The sequence below is a fragment of the Stenella coeruleoalba genome (genome assembly GCF_951394435.1).
Source record: "Stenella coeruleoalba genome assembly, chromosome: 19".
NCBI classification, from domain to species: Eukaryota; Metazoa; Chordata; class Mammalia; order Artiodactyla; family Delphinidae; genus Stenella; species Stenella coeruleoalba.
Window position 1 is genome coordinate 17,116,348 of NC_137165.1, and position 26,905 is coordinate 17,143,252.

At 51.3% G+C, this 26,905-nt stretch overlaps 1 protein-coding gene across 1 annotated transcript in view; it reads right to left on the bottom strand.

Annotated features, from left to right (window-relative positions):
- Positions 1-14,587, bottom strand: part of KSR1 (kinase suppressor of ras 1) — a 149,702-nt gene extending 135,115 nt beyond the window's left edge. Inside the window, exon 1 of the mRNA XM_079904530.1 lies at positions 14,198-14,587. Coding sequence (XP_079760656.1) covers positions 14,198-14,428 — 231 coding nt within the window. The 5' untranslated portion in view covers positions 14,429-14,587. The remainder of the gene's footprint in view (positions 1-14,197) is intronic.
- Positions 14,588-26,905: the final 12,318 nt, after the last annotated feature.

Here is a 26,905-nt window from a genome sequence, read left to right on the forward strand (position 1 = left end):
GTCTGCACACGGGTATTGCAAGTAACGATGTCTTTAGCTTTTGGTTTCTTTTCTTTTCTTTTTTCTTTTTTAGAACTACTTCCTAAAACTCTCAAAATGGTCAAAGATGCAGCTGCAAGAGTGGCCCAGCGCTCTGTCGCAAATGCTCACCTCTCCTCATAAACCACCAGGCCAACCACAACAGAAAAGGTTTCCAGTCCCCTAAAAAGACAAGTTTCCATTCACTGATGGATTCGTCCTTGCTCTGTTCAGTCCCCTTGGCCAGGATGAGTCACGGCAACCTTGGGGGATCTCCCCGGGGACTCGTCACCTTCTTTCTCCTAAGATTCGCCAACATTTAAAAGACAACCGTGCCTGCATGTCCTGTCCCTCAGGCCCCAGTGCTGCCCAGTGCTAACAACTACGTTATCCTTTCTAACCAGAGCGCTTCAAGACAGAAGCCAAGTTCTCTGAGATGGAATCGGGGAAGAGCCTTCGCTCTGAACCTGCCCGCCCCTCCTCCCCACCCAGGATGCTTTTCTCTCCATCTTCCTCCTCAACCAGGAGCGTCCACCTCTGCAAACGGTCACCTGCTAATCTGGACTCTGATGCTGTGGTCATCTCGCCCTCTTTACAACTTTGAGGTAATCCCGTCCAAATGGCATGCAAATGGAGAGATTTTCAGACCCTTTTCCACATAGCGTTATTTATTCCAAAATGCTGAGCGTTACCAAAGCTGACCTCTCTCTGCTCCAGACAAGACCCAAGGTCAAGCGGGTTTCTGAGGGGATGCAATGAAATGAACGCAAGTGTCAAATCAGACGAGTCTGGATCTGAACCCCAGCTCCACAGATCACTGTGACCTTGGGCCTTACTTCCCCAGCCGGAGTGGGCGAATAAGGTTGCCGTTACCAAGCAGCCAACCGAGAAATCTCCCATAAACATTGGGCGAGTCTATCTCAGATTCGCCGTGACTGGGAGAGGAGGGCGTGGGGAGCCCGAGTTATTATATTCCTAGGATCCAGCCTTCCCTCCCCATCTGGCCACAAGTTCACATGAAAGGAGCCCAAGGAGCAGGTTGAGCCTGGTTAAAGTTGGCCCCAATTCAATGGCATCAGAGGACCTGTCCTCATGAGTCACCTCCAAACAAAATGGCAGCCAACGTCTTCTACCAGGTCCATTTCCTGGAACTGCCACATGGTCACAGCTCACTAGGTGTATAGGCTGTCCCAAAGTTTGGGAACCCCTTCTCTTTGCCCCACCCTAAGAGAAGAAAATGATGACAAGCACAAAGTCCCCAAGTCTACATTTCCAACGAGAGTCACAAATCAGAGTCCCCCTTCAGGGAAGATTGGGGCAGGGCAGCACGGTAAACAGGGGCTTTCCCATGTCTACTTCGCAGGCTCGTTTCCCATAAGGGGTGCCTAGATACTCATACCTGATATCGGCAGCCCCACTTCTGAGCTGGCAACCTCAGTTCTTGGGGCCCCCTCCCTGGCAGGCTGAGACTGCCAGACCTAACAGCAGACAACTGAGTTTCAGTTGCCACAGTGAAGGCTGGCAGCGCAGAGCACAGCTTGGTTCAAATCAAGAAATATTTCCCGAGTCCCCGCACATCTCAGGATGCAGAGACGAGCCGGCCGGGCGGCACGGTGGGCCTCCATTCACACCTCACCGGCGCCTTCCATGAGTTCACTCATCTACAAACGCCCCCGCTGAGCTGACTTTCTCATTCACTCTCATATCCCACAACAGTGCCTGGCACATAACTGGGGGGTGCAACAACTATTTGTTGAATTAGTGCATTAATTCTTGAGGCCCAACTTGAGGGACGTAGCCCCAGGCAACCTCCCTGAGGCCATGGAGGACCACAGCCCTCATGGACCACCACTTCCCACTGTGTTCCAGGCATACTGGCCTCCTTTCAACAAGTTCATTTCTGCCTCAGGGCTCTTGTACATGCTGGTCCCTCTGCCTGAAATACTCTTCATCCGGGTTTTCACAAGGCTACTACTGCCCTCTCATCTTTTAAGACTCAGCTCAAACCTTCTCTCGGAAGAAAGCTTTCCTGACGACCCAATCTAAAGCAGTGGCCTTCTCCCCACCCCAGCACTAACCCACTTGCAGTGTTCTTTTGCTCAGCCCACTTTTCTCTATCTATTGGTTGCTTTTTAATTTTTCTCTTTCCATTAAAGGAATCGCTTGGTCTTCTTCACCGCTCTTTTCCCAGTACTTAAAACCAGGCACACAGTACATGCCCAATAAACAGTCAATAAATGAATGGGCAGAAAATAGAAATAAATAGCATATTCAAGATGGAGAATGATTTGCACACTTTAAATGTCTTACAATTTTCTTTGGCAATTATAACTCAATAAAGATGTTTTTTAAAAAAAGGAAGATGGGAAAGGATTTAACAAGGCCCCCCAAAAATGGCCAGGTGGGAGAGGAAAGGCACAGAGACCAAAAAGGATTACAAAGAAAAAAATGAGCTAGTCAACCAGGAGTACAAATTTTAAGAGATCATTCAAAAAACAGAAAATGGGGCTTCCCTGCTGGCGCAGTGGCTGAGAATCTGCCTGCCAATGCAGGGGACACAGGTTCAAGCCCTAGTCTGGGAGGATCCCACATGCCGCGGAGCAACTAGGCCCGTGAGCCACAACTACTGAGCCTGCGCGTCTGGAGCCCGTGCTCCGCAACAAGAGAGGCCGCGATAGTGAGAGGCCCGCGCACCGCGATGAAGAGTGGCCCCCGCTTGCCACAACTAGAGAAAGCCCTCGCACAGAAACAAAGATGCAACACAGCAAAAATAAATACATTAATTAATAAACTCCTACCCACAACATCTTCAAAAACAAAAAACAGAAAATGGAGGACAGTTTTGCAACTCCCATCACAAAAAATACCCATGCTCTTTGACCCGGTAATTCCATTCCTGGGAATTATCCCAAGGAAATGAATTCAGAATAGGAACAAAAATAAAGAGGTGCCTGTACAAAGATGACTCCAGTCACATTGTTTATAACAGCAGAAATCTGGAAACAACCAAAATGTCCAATAACAGGGGAAATGTTTTGGCAAATTACAGCATACCCACTGGATGAGATATCATGCAGCGATTAAAAGGGCCAAAAGGAAGATAACAGAGAAACAAGGACAAGTGTTCTAGAATAATACTAAGTGAGAGGAGGTTAAAAAAAATACTGAATCCCTTCTAAGTACCACGCAGCACACTTTCCGTATCTCAGTAACTCCTACAAGAGTCTAAAATAAACCTATTCTTATCCCCTTTAAACGAACAGGAAAACTGAGGTTCAGAGAGCTACGGAACTTGCCCCAGGTCACAGAGCTAGCAAGGAGGGGGGTGACTGTGACCTTCTCCCCCCGCCCCCCAAGCCCAGGCACACCCTGAAGTCCTGATGCAGCCCTCAATGTCCTACTAAGTGCCCAAGACCATCCCTTCCCATAATGACATCATGACTGTGTTTGAGAGGCCGAATTCAAAGATCTGAAGCAGCTGGCCAAAAGCAACACGCTGAGAAACACTTGGGAGAATACAGCCCAAACAAAACAAAATGAAACAAACAGAAAGCAACAAAGAAAACCACGTCTGCTGGGGGCAAGAGACCACAGAAGAAAGAAATGTTAAGAGTGGAGGGCAAGACCAGGCTTCAGGAGGACTGAACAGAACCATGAAAAGAACCATGAAGGGCAAGGAAGCCCCTTCGTGGGTACTGGACCTCATTTTTAGGCCAGAATCGCAGAGATGAGGGTTTGCCAGGAGCTTCTTGGAGAGAGGGTCTGCCTGTGCTCGCCGACTCTCCTCCCAGGGCGCACACACCGTGGCGCTCAGTAAATGTTAGCTGAAATACACTCATCTCATGACGTGTGGATAAAGCAACAAGGAAAAGTAGAAGAGGAGGCGCTTCCCTGGTGGTGCAGTGGTTAAGAATCTGCCTGCCAATGCAGGGGACACGGGTGCAAGCCCTGGTCCAGGAAAATCCCACATGCCGTGGAGCAACTAGGCCAGTGAGCCACAACTACTGAGCCTGCGCTCTAGAGCCCATGAGCCACAACTACTGAGCCTGCATGCCACAACTACTGAAGCCCACACACCTAGAGCCCGTGCTCCGCAGCAAAGAGTAGCTCCCGCTCGCCACAACTAGAGAAGGCCCGCTCGCAGCAACGAAGACCCAACGCAGCCAAAAATAAACAAATATTATAAATAAATTTATATTTAAAAAAAAGAAAGAAAAGTAGAAGAGGAGATACTAGAATATGGAGAAGAGTGGCCTGGAAGTCGGGCCTGTCGCAATGTGACTCTGTAGGGTCGGTCTCAGGCGGGGCTGTGGGAATAAGCAAGGCCGTGGACATTCCCTGACTCTGCCACGTGAGAACAGCTTTCGGTGCAGCAGGAGTGTCAGCTTACAGAACCAGATGACCTTCCCGTAATGTGTGGGCTGCCAGACGCCACAGTAAGCTTCAGGGGAAATTTAATTCTTTTTAGTTTTTAATTTTTTTAATTTATTTTTATTTATTTTTGGCTGCGTTGGGTCTTCGTTGCTGCGCAGGGGCTTTCTCTCTAGTTGTGGCGAGCGGGGGCTACTCTTCGTTGCAGTGCACGGGCTTCTAACTGCGGTGGCTTCTCTTGTTGCGGAGCACGGGCTCTAGGTGCACGGGCTTCAGTAGCTGTGGCTCGTGGCAGGCTTAGTAGTTGTGGCTCAACAATGTACATGTTTGAACGTTTCCATAATAAAGTTTTTTTTAAAGATGAAAACTCAGACGCAGGCATTTCACCTAAGAATCACCAAGGGTCTGATGCAGGCTTTGGGACTTGCCCTCTGGAGCCAGACAAAAGCCCCGGGTCTTTAAAAAAAATTATTCTGTGCAAACAGATTTTCTAGGTGGATGAGGAGTTTGTAAATGCAAGTCAGGCTGTGCCAGTGGGTAATTAAAACGGTCTGGGTTCAAGTCACGGCTTAGTCTTTCCTTGGCTGTATGACTCTGGGCAAGTCACTCAACCTCTCTGCACCCTCAGTTTCTTCATCTGTAAAATGGGAATAACAGTAGAACCTTCCTCACGAGGTCGTTGCAAGGAGTAAATGTCACATAAGACTCCTAAGAAGGGGGCCAGGCATGGAGTAAGCTCTCGGGAAATGTCAGGTATTGCGACACATCTATTGAATAACATGTATAAATATTCATTTTGAAAACCACACATCCATTTGATCAGCTACCTGGGGAAAATGAAAAGGGGTGGACCCAGCCCCTATTTCTGAGCCCTCGGGCAGCAGTGTGGGAGCCGTGTGTCTGTCTAGTGTACCCGGAGTGGTCCCAGCCAGCCCAGGCCTCCACTGGCCAAGGAGCTAGAGAGAGCTCCTCCTTGTAAAAGCCGGCACCAGCAACAGGAAGTTGCTTCCTTTCCTTTCCATTCTGAGCCAGTATTTCCTTTTTTGTTTCAAAAAGCATTCCTCGCCTGCAGCCCAGCCCTTCCCCTGCCCTCCACAGCCCCAGGCTCAAACACACTCACAGACATTTGCATTTCCCCTGGACTGTTTGCTGCCACCATTGGGGTCAGGAGGTTCCTGGCAGACCCTGAGCGAGTGTGCCCTTGGCACCGGGCTAACTGGCCAGTGGGGCCAGGAAGAGGTAGGACTCGAGGACTCCAGACATATAAACCTCTCTGGGTACGTCTTCCTCATCTTGTTGGGAGGATTAAGTGAAATCTGTCTCTAAGTGGGTAGTGTGGTACCCAGGACACAATCTGTCTCCCTTTGGAAAATAGCTCCCTTGACAAAAGGCAACTTTGCACAGCTAGATAAGTGTATGGGGTCACTAGCCTCTCCTCAACCTACCCAATTTTAACTGGAACCTCAAATGGAACCTCAGTATCATAAAAAAAACAGTAGTTGAAACTACACCTACCATTTCTTGTCTCTTCCCTGTTCATGTTTTCCCAACTGTGTTCAGGGGAGAGAAGATGCCCTGGACAAGTAAGTTTGGGAATCCTTGCTGCAGGACTTCTCAGAGCCTTTAAAACACTAATCTTCATCTTCAGGAATCACCAGGAGGAAAATAGCTGACGCAGCTACTTGAAGCTTTCTTTCACAAGAGCATCTTGCAGAATACAGTATAAGAAAGGCTGCAAGTCCTTTCAAGGGTCCCAGACTGGGAGGAAGGGATCGTGCCCCATGCATGAGAACACTCAGGTCACTTTTTAAATACGACCTGTAACTTTCTTTTTCTGGCCAGCAAAACTCTGCATACCATGAATGAAGCCGGTTCTGCTAATCCATAACAAAACCCAACCCAAATGAATTGGCTCAACTGGGACTCAATACCTCCAGGTGCCTTGTCAAAGAAAAGCTCCACCACTCTCTAAGCAGCTTATCTCACCAGCTTTGCAGAAAGCAAAACCCTCATGATCAATATATTGCAGATCCATGTCCACAGTTTATGCTGTATGAAAAGTTATTTTTCCTAACCATGGCTGGTCTATTCCACATAATGCATTATGCTTTCTCCCTTGGCCGTGTTTTAAATTTTAAGCACAACCCTTAATTCATTCTTGCAATTATTCTGAAGGTGGAAAAATGAAAGGGGGGGAGAAAAACGGCAAGCAAACAGGATGACTTCAGCTCCGTTATTTTCAAAGGCAATCTGCCCAGTTAAAGCACACAGTTGCCCACCAAGGCCAGGATGACACAGAAATATAGATATATATAAATATATAGGTTTTGTATGTGGCGGCAGTTTGAATTAAAACTTCTTCAATGCAGATGAGAAACAATCGTTAACTGGGAATAAATGACAAAGCATTTTTGATCCCAACATCTGTCCCCAGGGTATGGCTCTGCATCCCCACCTGGGGTCTGGAACAGGGGAGAATGTCATATGGGCACAAAGACATTGGATTAAAAGCCTGTATATTCTGGAAGCAAATGGTAAACACTGTATAATATCATGGTATCAAATGACAAATCGGCACAAATTTAGGACATAAACCCAACCCTTATAGGAGAAAATGTTCACCCACCCAAGTCCCAGAGGATCTTTCACTGGAAGGATGAGAAGCCCTTGTAGGTACAGTCAGGTCAGGTTCAAAGACTCGGACAGGCCACCTGGGCTGAGCCAGCCCACTGGGCAAGCTGGCTTTCAAAAAAGGCCCCACCCACTGGACACCCCAGACTGCTCTCCAAGAATCTCTCCAGTCCCCAGGGTCCCTAAGACACTGAGATGGGGCTGGGAAAACAAACCCATTTGCTTCCTCCTGCAGGAAGCGTCTTGAGGCTGAGGACCCCCTCCCCCTGCCCCCAAAATAGGAGAGTGGGATAGCAGCCTGCCGTTTTGCCGTTGGTCAAGGTGGTATAATGTCTCACTCCAGGGCGTGACTCCCCACTCAGGGCTCCTTTATAAGCACCTGTCTCTCCTCCACTCTTTGTTTTGTTCAGGTTCATAACCTAATATGTGTTCCTGGCAAGTCACTTCCCCTTTGGGCGCTGTTTCCTCACCTGCGGATGAGAGGGCTGGACCAGATGAGAATTCCAAGACCTTAGTAGCCCACTTACCTTAGGAACCCATGACTCTGTTAAATCAACCCCAAAGCCAAGGTACCCCAAATAGCGCTCTGATCAATATTTTGTGGTCGGTGATGAATCCGAGCTTACAGTTCACTGAGATGCCTTTCATGAGCCTCAGGTGATGAAAACTTCACCATATGGCTGTGCACTGCCCAGAAGTGACCAGTCCCTGGACACAGAGCCCTGACATCCAGCCCCCGCTTTGCTGCATGGGAGTAAGGAAAGACCCCTTTTCTAAATGGTCAGTCCAGGCCCCCCCGCCCCTTGCCACGGGTAACCACAAAACTAGAATCCATAATCCTTGACCAAGAACCCAGAACCGCAGCCACGGGGCCCACGTCCTGTCTCCTGTTCACACACCTCGCCCTCAAGGTGGACACAGATCCAGTGGCAAAGGGCTAAACGCATGAAGGCTGCCATTTTGAAAATCCTGGCACTCCTGCTGGGGAGCGGGGTGGGGGAGACATATCAGGCCCTAAAGATTTCAAAGAATAGGGCTGCTGTTAAATGTGTTAATACAATTTGACCCAGCAAATTCCACTTCCAGGAATGCATTCATGCACTCACTGCAGCAAGGTTTATAACAGCGAGACATGGAAACACCCTGAAAGGCTGACAAGTGGGGACAGGTTCAATGAATTTATGATATGACCACACGATGCAGCCACCACCAGTGATGGTGTATATCTGTGGGTACTGGTGCAGACAGAAGACGTTTACAAGGCAGTGAGCACGGTGAGCTCCACGAATACATGCACGTACTTTTTTTTTTTTTTTAATTTGGCCGTGCCGCGTCTTAGCTGCAGCGTGCATGTGGGATCTAGTTCCCTGATCAGGGATGGAACCTGGTTCCCCTGCATTGGGAGCATGGAGTCTTATCCACTAGACCGCCAGGGAAGTCCCCATCCATCTACATTTGTATGCAAATGCAGAGGATAAAAACACTAGAAGAATTTATATAGCCAAATGTTAACAAGAATTAACTCTGAGAGGTGGCATTATGGGGGGTTTTTATTTTTATTCAACTGAATTTTCTTTTTAATAGTGAGCACATATCATTACGTGTCTTTTAAGATATTTTAATACAACTGGAAAGTTAAAGAATGTAGTGCTTACCAGAGGAATTACACATAGACGATAAGGCAGGTATCCATTAAAACAATTATGAGTAAGATGATCTCTAGACAGCTTCTCATTTCTCAGAATGAGACCAACACAGAGCGATTGCATCACAGTTCGCTGACAGGGACCCATCTTTGAGGATGTGCTGGCCTGCACTTTAGGGAAGCGGCCCCCAGCCCGAGCTCAGAGGCTGCACAGCCTGGCGTGGCCACCAGAAGGCCCGGTCATCTGGAACTAACCCACCAAGTGGCCCTGGGCCAGCCCTTTTTGTTACCGGCCACTTCCTTGGGCTCAGCCGTCACAACCCTGACCAGAAACCGTCCCCTCCACTATGGTTTCTAGAAGCTGTTGCGAAGTTCAGAACATGAGTACCGAAGACCAGTCAACGCAGGTTGCACCATCTACTAACTCAGTCTCTCAATCCCTCTGAGCCGCAATGTCCTTAACCGCAGAATGGGGAGAAAACCTCACAGGGTCCATGTGAGGGTTAAATGGGGAACATATGCCAAAAGCCTAGCACAGAACAGGCGACCGAGAGGGTTCCTCGTTCCACGTCTGCCCTCGCTATGCTCGAAGGGCCTTCCCGTGACCCCGAATGCACCTCTACTCAGCTTTCCCTTTGAACTGAATGTAGAAAAAGATTCCAATCAGCCTATTCTGAAAGGATGTCCTTTTTAAAAAGCATAGCCGAGAGAGACTTGGCCACAGGTATTGTTACTTCCCACCACCAGCACAACCACTGCAGACACTGCCACCAAGGATCAGGGCCTTCGCCGTCCCTCTCGGGATCACACTGGCCAGGCAGGTCCAGAATACTTGTGGTGGGGAATGCGGCTTTCCTGGATCTTGAGCTAACCTGGCGTGGAAGGAGGCATTCCCATCACTGTCCCCAGGCAGCAAACCAGAGGCCTCCTGGCACTCAGGCTAACCTGGGCTGCAGATCTGATAAGGCCTCCCTCCAGCGCCCCGCAGGCCTCCCCAGTCTTGGGAACTACAGGTCCCTCTCCAGACTGCCTCCGAGGATCGCCGGTGGCAAGTTTCACCAGGAAAAAAATTGCCAAGGCGAAAGCAGACACCAAGGGAAACAGTGCCCCAGCTCTGGCTCCCTCCGGGGACAGCTGGAGCGAAAGCCTTCAGCAGGAGGTTAAAACTACGGGGTAGAGCAAAAGCAGAGACAAGCCCCACTCCGAGGCAGGGGCTGGGTGGGGAGAGGGAACCCAGGCTTCACTCTCATTTCTGCCAGGGGCGTGTGATGTGGGACAAGTCGCCAGCAAGACTCTGGGAGTATTTCCCAGAAAAGCAGGAGTTGGACTGGACAACCGTCCGGTCATATTCCCAATTCCAAACCGCTCTCAGCAGGCCGTGGTACTGGAGTCACTACTGTTCGCCTGTCTGCCTCCCCCATTGGACTGAAAGCATCCCCAAACACCGGGAAAGCATCCTACCTACCTCAGAATCCTTGCCAGGGTGGTGGCCGTGAGCAGCTCATCAGGCAAATCAGTAATAACTGCAGGTTTGTTGAGTGAATGCACGTCCACGCATGCCCCGAGTACTTGCTCTGTGAGGACCCATGGCACCCCTCTCCTTTCCCAGCACTTCCACCATCCAGGTGCTCCGAGGGGCAGGGGAGAGCACCACAGGGAGAGCTCAGGCCCTCCACACCACAGGGCTCTGACCTCTGCCACAGCAGAGCTGAGCAAAGGTCGAGGCCCTTTGGGGACCCCTTTCTCTAGGCCAGCTTGCTTAGGAGGGACTTTTCTCCATAAGAGCACCAGACGGGAAGACTCGGTGTGGCAAGGCCTGTCTCTGGAAAGTACCAGGAGGCTGGCAGGATAAGGCAAAGTTACAGGGCCCACAAAACGTGCATCTTCGTGAGGCACCACTATCTCCCCACTGCCCGGCACAGACTCGGCCCCAAGAGGATGCGCAAATGAGGGAATGAACTGGCGTGGGGCTCCAGGCCCAGCTGTGAGGCCAGCCGGGTACCCCTGTGTGAGCACATCTGGGGAACGAGAACATTCCACCTTGCCTCGGTGGAGTTCTCAGGGCCTGATGGACATAGGGCAGCAGGTTCTGCTGGGATGCAGTGGCCTCCCAACCTCTGTTTACAGATTCAGACCCTGGGCTCAGATTTTATCCCCCTCCGCTTCTCATGTCGAGAGAAAAAAATACACGTGTGATGAAGGTTGATGGATTTCCAGGAAATCTTCGGAGACTGAGAAGGGTCCAGCACACTGACCGGCAGGTGGGAGGCAGACATTACACCCTGGCTCCTCCCACTCTTTTGGATCCAAGCTGGACCACTGCGTGGAGGAGGGAGGGGCAGCCGGACACGCTGACCCCCAGACATCACCCGACCTACAATCAGGCACCAGCAGTGGGGCCGGAGGTCTGGGGCTTCCCGAGGCACCTCACTGAGCGCTTACTCAGTGAGGACCAGGGTGGGCTGGGGCTCCTCAGATTCTGTAAGTCTGGCGGGCTTGCGTAAGCCAAGCCCTCCGGTCAGCCCCTTCTTCAAAAGCCAGGAATCGAATGTTGCAAGTCCTGTCTCTGGGGGCCCTGGCCTGGAATGTGAGAGGAGCCTGCAGAACAGGAAAGAAAGCCAGAATGGACACCACCACGACCCTGCCTGACCTCAGCACAGGCTGCTGGGATTGGTTCCTGGCTTGTCTCACCCACCTCTAGGAAATAAGAGCAAGGTGTCAAAGTGCCTTCCCCTAAATGTGGCCTGTGGCGTGAATGCATTGGACCCTCAGGAGGAAAGTTCACGGGCAGAATCTCTTGGTAGAAAGCATGCGGACTTACAGACTCACGACAAGGTTGCGGGTTTAAGTAGACTCATGCCCATTTTACAGACGGGAAAGCCTGAGATTCAGAAGTCATGGGACTTGACCAAGGTCAGACAGATAGAACCAGGACCAGATTTCCAAGCCATGGGCTTTCCGCCTGCCACACTGCCCCAAAGGTCAGGATTCTTTGAGTAATAAACTTTCCCCTATTTTATCAGTCTGGTAAATCTGGATTTTTAGAACAATTCTTAATCATGGATATTCTTACACAGTGGCGTGCATAACAAACATCTGATTCAACCCAACTGAGGCCCCTTCACTAAACCACAGAATTCAGAGCCGCGAGAGCCTGCAGAGACCCACTCCAATCCCCCTGTTCAAGTAAGGAGGCTGAGGCCTAGGGAACTAGATCCTGGGGTATAACGTCCCATTCCCCCAAACAGCCCACGTCCTGCCTTTTCAGGGAGTAGGGTGGACCTGAACCTACAGCAGAGTGGAGAGCACAGGGAGCTGGGTACTCGTTCCCGTTCCCACTGCAAATCCCCTTTGGACCTTTGGATGGGTTTCTGGCGGCCAGAGCCGACCATCCAGTAAACACTCAGAAGGGCGGCTACCAGATAAACCAGGTCAGAGACCTAAATAAGGCGATGTTCTGGAGTGTCCTGATGCCACACCTTGGTAAAAATGAGAGACTTTGGAAGGCAGGGTACAGAGAAGGCAAGGCGCCATTTCCAGAGAAAGAGCCGCACTTTTTCTCCCGGGTCCAATCTGCAAACCAAGAGCACTTCAGAGCAACGCGGGGAGAATCCGAGAGAGGCCAACAGAGAACGTCCTCTCATCCCAACAACATAGCGTCCAACAAGACACATGCTGCCGGACAACGACCCCTCCTCCCAGAACGAAGCCACACAGGCCCCCTATTGTGTCAGTTTAAAAACTGAACTTAGCTGGGCAAACACACCCGGCTATGTTCAAGAAACCAGTTTCTCTCGCCACTTGGAAAACAGCACCATGCATGCAGGAGGGACTGGGGCGGCGGGGGGGGGGGGGGGGAGGACAGGGGGTTGCTGGTTGGTTTGTTTTTTAAGTAAAACCCTGGTCGAAACGGCTATAGCGACTGTAACAAAAATAATAACAGCCAGCGCTGATTAGATGCTTCCCGTGTCCCTGGTTTTGTAGCTTTTAAGAAAATAAAACTGAAGGACAGAAGTCACTCCCAAGGGGACTTCCCTGATGGCGCAGTGGCTAAGAATCCACCTGCCAATGCATGGGACATGGGTTCCAGACCTGGTCCAGGAAGATCCCACATCCTGCAGAGTAACTAAGCCCGTATGTCAGAACTACTGAGCCTGCGCTCTAGAGCCCACAAGTCACAACTACTGAAGCCCGTGCGCCTAGAGCCCGTGCTCCCCAACAAGAGAAGCTACTGCAATGCGAAGCCCAAAGGGTAGCCCCCGCTCGCCACAACTAGAGAAAGCCCGCGCGCAGCAATGAGGACCCAACACAGCCAAAAATAAATTAATTCATAAAAAAGAAGTCACTTTCGAGCATTTTGGATCAAACAGGGATTCAGGCTTGTGGTGTGCACAGAGGACTGGGTCTTGTAATGACTGCCACAAATCACCCGCTGGCCCTATGACTGCTAGCAGAGGCAATCAGCAGTAAGAGGGTGTGGAGGGTGTAGGACGAGGAGTTAAGGTTCTAATAAAACAAAACATCTCCAGATGTGCAGCAGGCCAGATGTGTCAGTGCAAGGTGGAAAGAGGCAGAGCAGCTACTAAGTGGTGCCTGGAATCTCACAGTCTTCCCAGCCTCTGGACGAAAGCAAGTTGGGAATGCACTAGTTTCCCTCTATTATGTATGGGGGAGGGGGAGACTCCCCCTTCTGAGAACCCAACAACCCTTTTGGTTGATTCTTTCAAATCCTTTTAATACGGCACTTCGCAGCTATAATTTGAGACAGTAGGGCCTGCATCTTATTTCTTCTTTACACTGGAGGCTGTCTCCACCAGAAAACCCCTTAAATAGTGTCATCTTCCCATCAAAGCCTTTGGTCCTCAGCATAATTGTTCCTAAACCAAAGTCCAATAGCGGGGGGGGGGGGGGGCGGGGGGGTGTCGGTGGGTAGAGCAGTGAAATGCTGTGGCAGTGCGAAAGAGAAGCACCCAACGTCTGAAAGGCAAAAATGCAGTTTCATCAAACACTGATAAGCGGCAGACAAGAACCTGGAGAAGAGCAAAGGAAGAGACAAGACAAAGTCTGGGGCGTGAGGGGAAGGCAGAGAACGACGGGCCTGCGCTCACACTTCAGGGGGACCTCCTCCCGCCCAGTCACCCCGGCCCACAGCTGCTGGGCTCAGTCACCCAGGGAAAAGTCCAGCACGTGACTCAGTGGGAGAATGAGTCCTGCGGCCGAGCGAGCTAGAAATGGGGTGGGGGCGGAGGGGGAGCGGCAGGGGATGTCCGTGCACCGCCCATCCCGCCCGCGGGCTCCTCCAGCCTCCCTCCCAGGTCCCACTACGCCCCTCCCCCCAAATCCCGCCCAAGGTGAGGGGCTGGTCCCGGGTCCTCCGGCCGACGCAAAGGAGGTGACCGGGCTCAAGGATGCAACTGAGGAAGGAGTGACCTGGAGCAGCGAGGGAGGCGCTGGGGCGCTTCCCGGGCTGCCGACTCCTGCCTCCTCAGACCCAGCGCGGGCCCCCGTTTCTCCGGCGCCGCGGCCCCTTACCTCCAGGGTCCGTATCTCCTGCTGGGTGAGGTCGTTGGACACGGCGCACTTCGTGCGCAGCCCGCGCAGGCTACCGATGGAGATGTCGATGAGCTTCTGGAGCTGCCCGCACTGCTGCAGCGCCCGGCTGGCCGCGGCCCCGGCGCCCCCATCTGGGGCCGCCGCGTCCCCCCCGCCGCCGCCCTCCTTCTTCTCTCCCATCGCCGCCGCGCGCAGCGCCGCTCTATCCATGCCTCGGCATCGGGGCCGCGGGGTGGCCGAGGCGGGGAGCCCGGGGGCGCGGGCGCCTCGGAAGGGAATCCCTGAGCCGGGAGGGCTGGCCGAGGAGCGCCCCTCGACGCTGCCGGAGCCAGGACGCAAGCCCGCCGGCCGCCGAGCCCGCCTCTCCCTCCCGCCCAGCCGCGGCGGCAAAGCGAAAGCCGCGGCGACCCGACGGCTGAGGCTCCCGGAGCCTTTAAGTGGCAGCGGGGGCTGGGTCAGAGCAGCTGGGCATGCTGGGACTTGTAGTCCGCGCCGCGCACCTGCCGCCGCCCGCGCCCTCGGGGTCCCCGCCGGCTCCAGCGCCCCTAGGTCCCGGCCTTCCCTTCCGCTGTGGGTACAGGCTGTGCGGGAGCGCCCCGCCTCTGCGCCCCGGCAGTGGCTGCTCCGCGCCAGCTCCTCCCCCGGCGCCCGAAGCCTGGGGAGCCGCATCTCCCCGCCCACCCCCGCCTCCTCCCCATCCCTCCTCCGGGCTGGGGACTTCCCGCGACCCCCCGGATGGGGCGAGGTAGGAGCCGGCGGCCCTTTGGACGGGAGGGAGGTTCGCCTCCTGCAATTCCTCGACCGCAGCGGAACACTGGAAGACGGAGACAGTGGAGGTTTCAGAATTACTGTGTGGGTTTAAGGGCCGCCATCTAGTGGGAAGGGGCCTAAGGTACTTGTCCTGTAGGTGGTTCGCAAATTACTGGACTCCCGAGTGTCTACGCCAGAGGAAAGGCACAGGCTTGGAAAGACGTAGGGCTTTCTTCTAGATGCTATTTACCCACCAATATAAGGGTCCCATCCCTCCGCCACCTCAACCTAGCAGGCCAGCCCAGACGCTTGGGGTGACCCCTTGATTTGTCGTGCGTTTGGGAGCGCTCTGGAGCAAACCGACGGGTTCAGACAGTCTCTACCACTGCCTAGCTGTGACTTTAGGCAAAGTTGGCTCACCTCTGAGTGTCTGAGTTTCCCCATCAGTCAAAATGGAGTGATAATAGTAGCTATCTGATAGGGTTCACGGGAAGAATGAGTTAATGTGTGTACAGCACCTAGATTGATTACTGCCACGTGTAGGCACTAGGTAAAATGTTAGCAATTGTTACTATTCAACCTCAGACCTCCTAAGCATGTCTCCACACCTGAGCAGTGGGCATGGGTGAAATACTGATCCTGGACTGGTAGTTGTCTGTGCCTTTTTGTGCCTCCTAACTCAGCATTCCATCCCCACCCCATCCCTCACCCTCCCCTCCCACCTCCTGCCACTTCCCCTGAGCTCTATTATCTGCCTAAACTGAATAGACAAGACTCTGATCAAAGGTCCCACACATCCATACTTCCAACATCTGCCAACCAGAAGAAATCTCTCTCCTAAGCTCCTTGGCTGCAGAAGCGGCTGGCTAATTTATCTTGGTATCCTCTTCACAGAGCCAAATACAGAGCATGGCACACAGCAGGGGCTCCATAAAGCTGTGCAATCCAATTCATGAGTTCTTAGGACAGGTCCTATGCCCTGAAAGAGAAGCTGTGTAACAGTGGCTCTCAGGCTTGAGAGTGGATCAAAACGTCCTGGAGGGCTTGTTCATCCACGGAATGATGAACCCCACTCACAGAGGGTCCCACTCAGTAGGTTGAGGATGAGGCTGGAGAATTTGCATTCTGACAGGTTCTCAGGTGATGCTGATGCTGCTGGTCTGGGGGCTGAACTTTGAGAATCTTTGGCACAGAGAGAGGTCACAGAACAGGAGAACTATCTCGAGGGACCATCCATAACGAGGCTGCAGCCTGGTTGGTTCAGAACCTCTGTTTGTTCAGCAGCCAGAGCCGCCAGGCTTGAGTGACCGTCTCACTCTAGTCAATTCACAAGAGATTTCCTGATAGACGCCTACTCTGCAGTTACAGCAAGCTTGTAACTGGGGCCTGGTCAACACATTTTTCTGCAGAGCCACTTTACGTGGAAGCCATATCCTGCGAAGGGCCACTGCCAGCCTGTGGCATCCACACCTACCCATGCCGTTACGGCAGTGGTGTCAGGGCTGGAGACTGGACAAGCCCCAGATCCCTGGCTACACTCCCGCCAGGGCATGCAGCCGGTCACTCTTCTGTGGACAGAATCTTCCTTCTGGTTGGTGGAGAGCATTCAGTGAGCCGCAGCTTGCCTTCCCACTTCATCTCAGATGCACTCCATCCTTCTCAACTGGGTTTGGGTGGGCCACCCGTTCACAGAACTGCCTCTTAGAGATACAGAAAGTGAGGATTTTAAAATAATCCCTTCGTTCATCCTTTTAACATTCCGTAAGTATTCATTAAGTGTCTACTTAAGTGGCAGGCCCCGTTTTGAGCTCTGGGAAACAGTAGTGAACAAAACAAAGACCCTTACCCTCCAGGAATTTATATTCTGGTGTGAGAAGACAGAAAATAAATAAAGAGAGTGCACAGTGGGTTAGGGGGTAACAGGTGCTGTGCACAGCATAGAGCCTGGAAGGGGACCGGGAGGGTGACGTTTCAGAGCTGTTTTAGAGACTGGGGTTCTCAGAGTGGTCTCTGAATGACTGTATGACCTTGGGCAAGTCTGCTGACTCATAGCCCTGGTCCTCACTTGCAAGATGGAGATCATATGTTGTGAGGATGAACAGAGATAGTTATGCAAATGATGGTCACAAAGTAAGCGTTCCACATACTTATTTTTATTTATTCAGTAAATAAATTCATCATAAATTCCTTCCCCACCTTCCAGAGTGAGTCTCCTCTAGTGAGATGAATTCATCTATCAGGTGATGATTCTTAGGTTTGGCTTCAGCTCTTGAGACTTTTTCTGCGACACCCTCAGTACAGAAAGTTCGCCTCTTCCTTCCTCCCTCCCCTCTGCTTCAGGCACCTCTGTTAGCATCACTGTAAGTTTCTCCAGCTTGGACTCCCCTACCTGCATCTCAACACCCCAGCAGCCACACGAGCACATTCATGAATAGACCCACAAACGTGAAAAACCAAGTTTTTATTCGCGTGAAACAAATGTGAGAATGAAGACAGGTAACTAACAAGTGAACAGGGAACTAACAATACAAATATATTGCCAAAATAAATTCACAGAATGATAAGTGCTATGAAGGGGGAAAAAAGCAAATAGTGATAGCAAATTCCCAGGGGATGAGGTGCTTCATTGGATGAAGTGGTCAAAGAAGTACTGTCTAACTGATCATTGAACTAAGATCTAAATAAAGAAAAGAAGCCAGCCATCTGGAGCTCTCGGAAAGGGGCATTCTAGGCAATGGGAACACCACGTGCAAAGGCCCTGAGGCAGGAGCAAGTTGGCACACTCCAGGAACAGAATGAAGGCCGGCCAGTGTTGCTACAGCGTGATGCAAGAGAAAAAACAGGGGTTGGAGATGACGTGGGAATGCTGGGCAGAGGCCAGATAACTTAGGACGTGGACAGGAAGTTTGGATTTTTCTCTAAGTCTTTGTTAGTCCTAATGTGGTCCAAGATTGCTGCATCGCCTGGGAGCTTGATAGAAATGCAGTCTCAAGCCCCACCCCATATCAACTGAATCGCAACCTGGATTTTAGCAAGATCTCCACGTAACTTGAATGTATTTTAAATTTTTGGAAGCATAGCTCTCTAAGTACACGGAAAGAAAACCACATTCCTTGCGAAGTGTTTTAAAAGATTCCTCTGGGGAGTTCCCCGGTGGCCTAGTGATTGGTATCCGGGATTTCCCTGCGTGGCCCGGGTTTAATCCCTGGTTGGGGAACTAAGATCCCGCAAGCCCTTGGTGCAGCCAAAAGAAATAGAAGATTCCTCTGGCCAACACAAGGAGAGTGGATATGGTAAAGAGGCAGGGTCAGAAGCAGAGATGCTGGATTTGAGACTGCTGCAGGGGCCCAGGTGAGGTGCAGGGGGAGGAGGGGGAATGGAGGACACGTTTTGGAGACAGAGTCAACAGCACAAGCCGATGGGCTGAATGTGGAAGGAGGAAAGAAATCATTTCGGCCATCCTGGCCGTCCTCCGCTCCTCCAAAGATACTCCGGGTCACTGAAGGGTGGGAGGAGCCCTACCCTTCAGTCAGGTGCGGCCACACCCTCACGTGCCACGCCCACTCCCCCTTCCACCTCTACCCACAACTCAGGACTCAGGCAGTATTGTCTTAGAACCTAGAACAGTGCAGGGGGAACTTTGGATTCCTGGATTTCACCTTCAGTCAAATTGTCCAGGAAATTTGTGGAGTTGCCCTGGAGAGATGAACTCTGTTATTACATACTCCTGTGCTCTTATTCATTCAGCAAATATTTACTGAGCCCCCAATATGTGTTCAGCACTGTGCCACACTCTGGGAATAGAGCAATAAACAGTACGTCCCTTTATCGTTTATAAAAGGACTTTGATTTGAGCTCATAGTAGCCTGTGTTGTCTTCCTGAGGCCCGTCCCATGTTGGTCCCCATGGGCTGCTGATGGCCTCAGAGCAAAGTATGAATTCCTGAAAGAAGGCCTATGAGGTCCTTTATTCCCAGGCCCTACAGACCTCTCCAAGCCCATCTGCTACCCAAGGCTTTTTTGAGTCAATGTCCCCCAACATAAGAATCTGATGAAAATAAAATTGTCTCTCCAGAAAAGAGTAATGCAAGGGGACTTCCCTGGTGGTCCAGTAGTAAAGAATCCACCTTCCAATGCAGGGGACGTGGGTTCGATCCCTGACCAGGGAGCTAAGATCCCACATGCCGCGGGGCAACTAAGCCTGCGCGCCACAACTACAGAGCCCATGCACCACAACTAGAGAGAAGCCAGCGTGCCGCAATGAAAGATCCAGCATGCCACGGCAAAGATCCCTTGCAACTAAGACCCGAAGCAGCCAAAAGTAAAAATAAATAAATAATTTTTTTTTTTTGCGGTACGCGGGCCTCTCACTGTTGTGGCCTCTCCCATTGCGGAGCACACGCGCCGGACGCGCAGGCTCAGCAGCCATGGCTCACGGGCCCAGCCGCTCCGTGGCATGTGGGATCTTCCCGGACCAGGGCACGAACCCGTGTCCCCTGCATCGGCAGGTGGACTCTCAACCACTGCACCACCAGGGAAGACCAATAAATAATTTTTTTTGAAAAAAGAGTAACACACGTCTACTCACAATTGTGATACAACTTCAGGAGGTTTGTGGGTCCCCCTAAGCATATCCTTGAACCCCTGGGCTGCAGACGAGGTTAGGAACCCTGCTCAACTGCTGATACTTGCTGCCTTTACTCAATAATCTTGGGTCACACCGTGGAGAGTCATGTCACCACGCCTTTGCTCAGGCTGGCACTAGTGCCCACAGTCCTTTCTCTCCGTCTCCCCAGATACATTTCTGTTCATCATGTAGATCTAGCTCACATGCCCCGCCACCCCTCTCCCACGATAGGAGCAATCTTTCTAATTTCCGGATTCCCACCAAACTTTGCAACTTCACGTATCTTTGGTTCTTTCTCTGCCTGTTTCCCTGACTGGGTAATGAGCCTTCTTGGGCTCAAATAGACTCTATATGACCTTGGGCAAGTTTTTCACCTCCCTGAGCTTTTATTTCCTCTTCTGCAAAGATGAGGATAATGATCTCTCCCTCCAGGGTGGCTGAGAGGGGTAGGTGAAATAAAGCAGATAGGCCTGGCACACAGCGGTGCTTCATATGTGTTCGAATAAACAAAGGATGGATTGCAGTTTACAGGTGAAGAAACCAGGGCCTCTGTTGAGGGATACTGACCCCTGTGGCCTTAGGTGCTCATTCTAGGATACATCACCACCACCTGCGCCGTGTGTCAGAACCAGCTCTGGGTCAGGTCACAGGAAGGAGCCAAGTTGACAAATGGCCGTCTCAGCCCTGAAACTGAAGACACCCAAGTTGTCATGGGCTTTTCAGGCCACCTGGTAGGAGAGGGCTGTTCCGGGAGATGCAGGGAGAAACCAGTCCAGGGAAGGCCCCGAGGTGATGTGGGTGCCCTCCTGGCCCCCAGTTACCTTGTCCAAGCCATTTATCCTCCTCTGCTTCCAATCCTTGTCCTTCTGAAGCCATCAGGGTCCACTGTGTGCTCCCCCACCTTGTGGCTTCTTGTACCAAAATCTCCCCGTCACTTTAGGTCTTCTGTTGTGGGCCCCAGCTTCCTCTCCATCCCTATGCTTCAGCGTAACCCCCATCCATTTCCATGAGCACCTTTTCCACTATCACCTGCTCATGGCCTTCCTTCCCTCCTTACCCCATGCAGATTCCACACTCTACCACGACTACTGCTCCCCAGCGAACCCCCGCCATAAACTGCCCTTCCCTTCCCACCATACGCACCTGGCCAAGTCCCAGCCCTCGTAGAGCCCCACCCTCCACTTTCTCCAGGCCTGTGCCAGCAGCTGACGGGTGCTGGGGAAAAGCACGCAGCCTTGCTGACGGCTGCGCTTTAAATTCATGACCACAAACCTCAAATTGGCGCTCTTCATGCCTGGCAAGCCTACCAGCCTTTCCTAGAAAGTTCATTTTCCTGTTCGCAGAGATGGCTATTCCATGCTTTCCTCTGTCTCCACGAACCACCCTGCACTCCTCGATGGATGTACTTGGTTCATCCTTCCTTGAGAAGCTAGAAGCCATCAGACCGAATCTACCAGCCCTTCTGTCCTGTGCCTATGCTCCCTGCCTCTCCTGTAACCAGTCTAAGGCCAACCACCTTCTGCTTGGACTCTGGATCCATCGCCTCCAGCAGGCCTGTGGCCTCCACTCCAGGAAGTACCTGCTTTTCTCTGCATTAGCGTCTTCTCCCTTTCTGCCCTGTTATTCTCTTTTGTACACAGACATGTCCTAGTAACTTACTTCATGAAAGACAGAGAGAGTGGGAGAGGGAGGGAGAGAGAGGTAGGGAAGAAAGGAGGGAAGGAAGGAAGGGAGGGAGGGAGGGAGGGAGGGAGGGAGGTGGGGGGAGGGAGGGAAGTGGGGGGAGGGAGGGAGGGAGGGAGGTGGGGGGAGGGAGGGAGGGAGGGAGGTGGGGGGAGGGAGGGAGGGAGGGAGGGAGGGAGGGAGGTGGGGGGAGGGAGGGAAGTGGGGGGAGGGAGGGAGGGAGGGAGGTGGGGGGAGGGAGGGAGGGAGGGAGGTGGGGGGAGGGAGGGAGGGAGGGAGGGAGGGAAAGCACACCTCTGCTTCAGTTAGGGTTCTAGCAGGGAAACAGAATTCACGTAGATGATTCAACCGACCTCAATGAAAGGGCTACTTGCAAAGTTAAGGGAAGAAACAAGGATATTGGGTACCCAGAGACAAGCCAAGCTCGGTAGGGGTGATAACTCTTAGCTCAGAAAGGACCAAGGGAAGAAATAATGTTCTGAGAGCCATGGGGGAGGGGCAGCCCAGAAGGACCTGCAGGCACAGGGGACACAATTCCTGCCTGGAGACCAGGTGCGGAAGCAGGGAGGGGTTTGGGGCGAGGGGCAGAACACAGACCTCCCTTACTTCCAGCCTTCGGCTCTCCTGCCTTTGCCTCCCCTGGGCTGACCCCACCTGGGCACATTCTAACAGGAGAGCCCAGGTGATGCAGTAGAGAAGGGTCACCCTCCCAGAACCCAGAGCAGAACATAGGCAGAGAAGGGATCTTGGATGGGAGCTTGGCCAGCACACCCTCCCTTGACCCCAAACGCCCTTCCAGCTTCTGCCCCATTTCTCTGCCGACCTTCACAGCAAAACAAGAGTTGTCTTCACTTCACATGCTTTCTCCAACTCCCTAGTCCAGCTTTTGTCTCCATTGTTCAGCATGACAAACTTTCCACTGAAATTCCTCTTCTCGAGGTCACCAGTGGCCTCCACGTTCCCAAATCTGAGAGACAGCCTCTCCAGCACAGTGGCCACACCCTCCTTGTTGAAACAGTTCTCTTGGCTTCCCGGCCCCTGCTGCATCTGGTTTTCCTCCTCCCCTCAGGCTGCTCTTTCTTGGTCTTGCTTGCGGTCCCCTCATCCTGTACACTGGCTCGATCCAGAGCCCAGCCCTGGGCCTTTCCCTCTTCTCACGTGGACCGTCACCTTTGTGTCTGCTCTCTGGTTGACCAGATGCACAGGACCTTCTCATCCTTCAGCTCTCAGCTCAGGTGCCGCCTCCCCAGAGAGGCTTTCCTTGACCAAACTCTCCAGAGTGCCACTCCCTGCCCTGTCACTGTGTCATGCTGCCCTGTTTGCTTCTTTCATCAACCTTATCACCATTTGTCAACCTGGTTGGTTTAGGGATTTGTCTCCTTGTTTATATAGGCACTTGTTATCCAGAAGCCTTGCCCGTTCCTGTATCTCTAGGACTTACTGCATGGTATACAGTAGTAAAACAGGAGGGAAGGCGGCAGGGCACAACATTTAAAAGAATGACATAGCCATAGGACATGAAAAAAACTGGTTAGAACTAACTAGATCCAAGATGGCGGAAGATTCAACTTCCAGTAGACCTTGAGCCTCATTTTATGCTCATTGCAATACACTAACATACTAAATGACACACCTACCAGTGCCACGAGAGTTCTGAGGCTAACCATAAAAGGCCAAAGGCCGGCAGTGGCCCCATTCCTGGAAATCCCCGCCCCTTCCCTGAAATAGTTGGAATAATCCTCCCACTCATCAGCCTATGAAATTACCCAGCCCATAAAAATGAACCACCCCATATTTCAGAGCCTCTCGCCTTCTGATATGGCCCACCCTCTGTCTATGGAGTGTGTTTCTGTCTAAATAAATCCACTTCTTATCTATCTCTTTTTCTCTCCCTGAATTCTTTCTGTGATGAAACATCAAGAATCTGAGCTTCATTAAGTCCTGAGATCAGGTGTGTGGTCTCAGTTAAAAGACCATGGGTTCAAGTCCCAGCCTGGGTTGCACAGTTTCAGCAGGCACTAAATAAATCGTTATTGAATGAATGGTCAGGAACCTTGCAAATGTCACAGAGCAAGATAAAATCAGTAATTTAAGAACACTGTTTTGCTTTTGCAAGACTGAATTTCTTGATAGGCACTTAAATATTCTACTGGGTCATTTGAAAGAAACCTCCTTTCCTATCAAATTTATACTCACATATATCACATATAGGCGTAAAAGTAACCTGAGCAGAGAATCTGGCCATAGGGATTTGGAAGTAAATGAGGTACCATGTTAATGTCAGGTAATTTTGTTAAGTGAAGACTCAGAATGAGATCATCTCTCTGCCCCCTCTGGTTCTAGCCTCCAGGAGGCTAGCACAAGGAATGGTCAAGGGCCAGTGCTGCGGAGTGAGGCAGACCAGGTTTTAATTCCATTTCTAACCCTCATTCACAATGTGACCTCAATCAAGTCACTTTGTCTCTCTGAGGCTCAAGGTTTTCCTGAGTAAACTGCCTGGGTAGGGCTGTCAAAGGGATTAAGGGGACAATGCATAGAAAGTCTTTGACCTCTGAGCCTGGCACAGGACACTGTTTAGTATCAATAATTTCCAGAGCTATGATATGATTTTTTGATTCCAGAAGCTTCCAAATGATCACAGCCTGCAAAAGGGAGTGATGAACATAGTTAGGGAGTTGAGTTGAGGTTGAGCTGTTTCTGGAAGGTTGTTTGGAAAGGGGTGAGAACTGACTAGAAATTTAAGATATTGTACTATCCTTTCCAGGGTCAAAGCATTGAAAAAATGATGGTGCCCATTCCCACAAACATGAATCAAAATCAAAATCAAAACCATAAAACACAAAATCTGGATGTATGCTAAAATGAAAACAGCTTCTTTCTAGAGTTTCTGATTGCATAATTCTAGATAAATTCATTGAAGCCAAACTCTTTCTTTTTCCAGCGCCCCTGCTGTGTTGCCTGCTTCCAGGTAACCAAGCACACATCTGATTCCAGGTTCAAAACTTCCTAGGATCTGAGGGCCAAGAACTACTTCCCCCACCTCTAATATAATTAATGGTAATGAGAATGCGTTGCATCTCTATTGTCCCATCATTCTTGAACTCTTCAGAGTTCTTTGACCTATGTTACCTTGCTTGAACTGCGCATTTCCCAGATGTGGTTAGTAGCTCCATGGGTTTAAAACCAGAGAAATTAGGTGACTGTCAGGGGTCACCCACACATTCACAGAATAACCAGAAATGTAGCTTCAGTCCCTGGACCTATCAAATCACAAGCCAAACGACCTTCACCTTTATTCATGCGATCCAACTCACCACTCAGGACTCGGGTGTCACCTCCTCCTGGAAGCCCTCCCTCACCTCCTGACTGGCCCAGCTCACTTCCTCCAAGCTGCTAAAGTTCTCAGAACTTGCCCCTGGCATCTTAAGACATCCCTGGCTTGAAGCTCTTCATTTCCTCATCTGCCTCCTGCACTGGACCTCACTGCCTCACAGCCCAGTGCTCCCAAAGTGTGTGATTCATTGTTGAATTAAATGAGACAATTTAATTAATAGATAGATCTTTCTCAAGCTGGATTTAACATCCCGGGAGGCCTTGCTTTACCGGAAGTAGAGACAGCACTGACCTAGTCCCAGGCAGAAGGCAAAGACTTGAAAAGGTTCCCTTGTGCCACCCCCATCCTGTAAGCACAACCCTGATAACTGTGGGCCCTGAAATGCCACCATTTGAGAAGAGTTTATTGTCTTTTTCTACTGACATTCTTTTTTTTTAATATAAATTTATTTATTTATTTATTTTATGGTTGGGTTGTGTATTCGTTGCTGCGCGTGGGCTCTCTCTAGTTGCGGCGAGCGGGGGCTGTTCTTTGTTGCGGTGCGCAGGCTTCTCATTGCGGTGGCTTCTCTTGTTATGGAGCACGGGCTCTAGGTGTACGGGCTTCAGTAGTTGTGGCACGCAGGCTCTAGAGCACAGGCTCAGTAGTTGTGGCACACGGGCTTAGTTGCTCTGCGGCATGTGGGATCTTCCCGGACCAGGGCTCGAACCCGTGTCCCCTGCATTGGCAGGCAGATTCTTAACCACCGCACCACCAGGGAAGTCCCTTTTTTTATATATTTTTTTAAGTTTTTTTTTTAACTAATTATTTATTTATTTTTGGCTGTGTTGGGTCTTCGTTGCTGTGCGTGGGCTTTCACTAGTTGCGGCTACTCTTGGTTGCGGTGCGCGGGCATCTCATTCTGGTGGCTTCTCTTTGTCACAGAGCACCGGCTCTAGGTGCTCAGGCTTCAGTAGACGTGGCACATGGGCTCAGTAGTTGTGGCTCGCGGGCTCTAGAGCACAGACTTAGTAGTTGTGGCGAACGGGCTTAGTTGCTCCGCGGCATGTGGGATCTTCCCGGACCAGGGTTCGAACCCATGTCCCCGTCATTGGCAGGCAGATTTTTAACCACTGCACCACCAGGGAAGTCCTCTACTGACATTCTTATTCCCCTAGATGGTACTAGAGTGAGGCAGGTGAAGGGGTGAGTGCCTAAGAAGGGAGGGGGCTACTGAAAGATACTAGTCCTTACACTTATTTACAGATCTGCAGCTATTAGTCCCATTTTGTGGAGGCTGAAATGGAGCACACCTGCCTCTCTTCCCTTTGCCCTGGACCTCTGAGAGGGCTTCAGGGCTCAGGAGCATAGAATGAGGTCACATTTCTATTGAATAGCACAATTACAAGGACTTGAAATGCTCACCCTCCTTAATCACAGGCTTCAGCCATGCCCTGTCCCTGGGGGTGTCCAGGCCTCCCCTTTAGGGGCCAAGCCTGTTGCACAAGCCCGCTGGCTTGGGGATGGGCCTCGGCTAGTCCGAGGTGCCAGGTGCCTGGACCGCCTGGTCTAGTAGGGCTCCAGCCCTCCCCGAGATGCTTTCACCTCACAGCTAAGACCAGAAGGCGGGTTTAGCAATTTTTGAGAAGGGTCAGAGAAAAGGTGTTTATTTTTAGCTAAGATATACTTGCACTGTCTTGAGCACTTTTACTGCGTCGTCCTAGAGCCTCACCCACCCTAGGAAGGAAGGGTAATTAACCACTAATGCCTAGTGATACAAGGAAACTGAAGTTGAGGATGATGACTGAGCCTCCCTGGCTACTCCTTTTGGGTCTCTTTGCTGGGCTTCCCTCATGGTCCAATCTCCAACTGCAGAGGCCTGAGACATGCCTTGGTCCTCCCCTCCCCTCTGGGCTCATCCAGGAGCTGACCTTGCCCTGACCTCCAAGTTCCACCTGCTTCTCTGCATATCCATGTGGATTTCTACCAGATAAATTCAAACTCAGTGTGTCCAAAACAGAGCTCCTGATCCCCCAAGCTCATATTAGACCACGCTACTCCCCCATATCAGACCATGGCAACATCACCCTGCCATCTGCGCAGCCACAATCATTGGAATCGTTCTTGATTTCTCTCTTTCTTTTCCCCGCATCCAACGCAGTCCTGTCAGCTATACTTAAAAGACATATATATATGCATATGTATATATATAAAACCCCTGCTAGCCATTCAGCTCTGTGAAGGTGCGGCTGTGTCCATCTTGTTCACCAGCAGACCCCCAGCATCTAGCCCAGAGCCGGGGGCACAGCATGCAC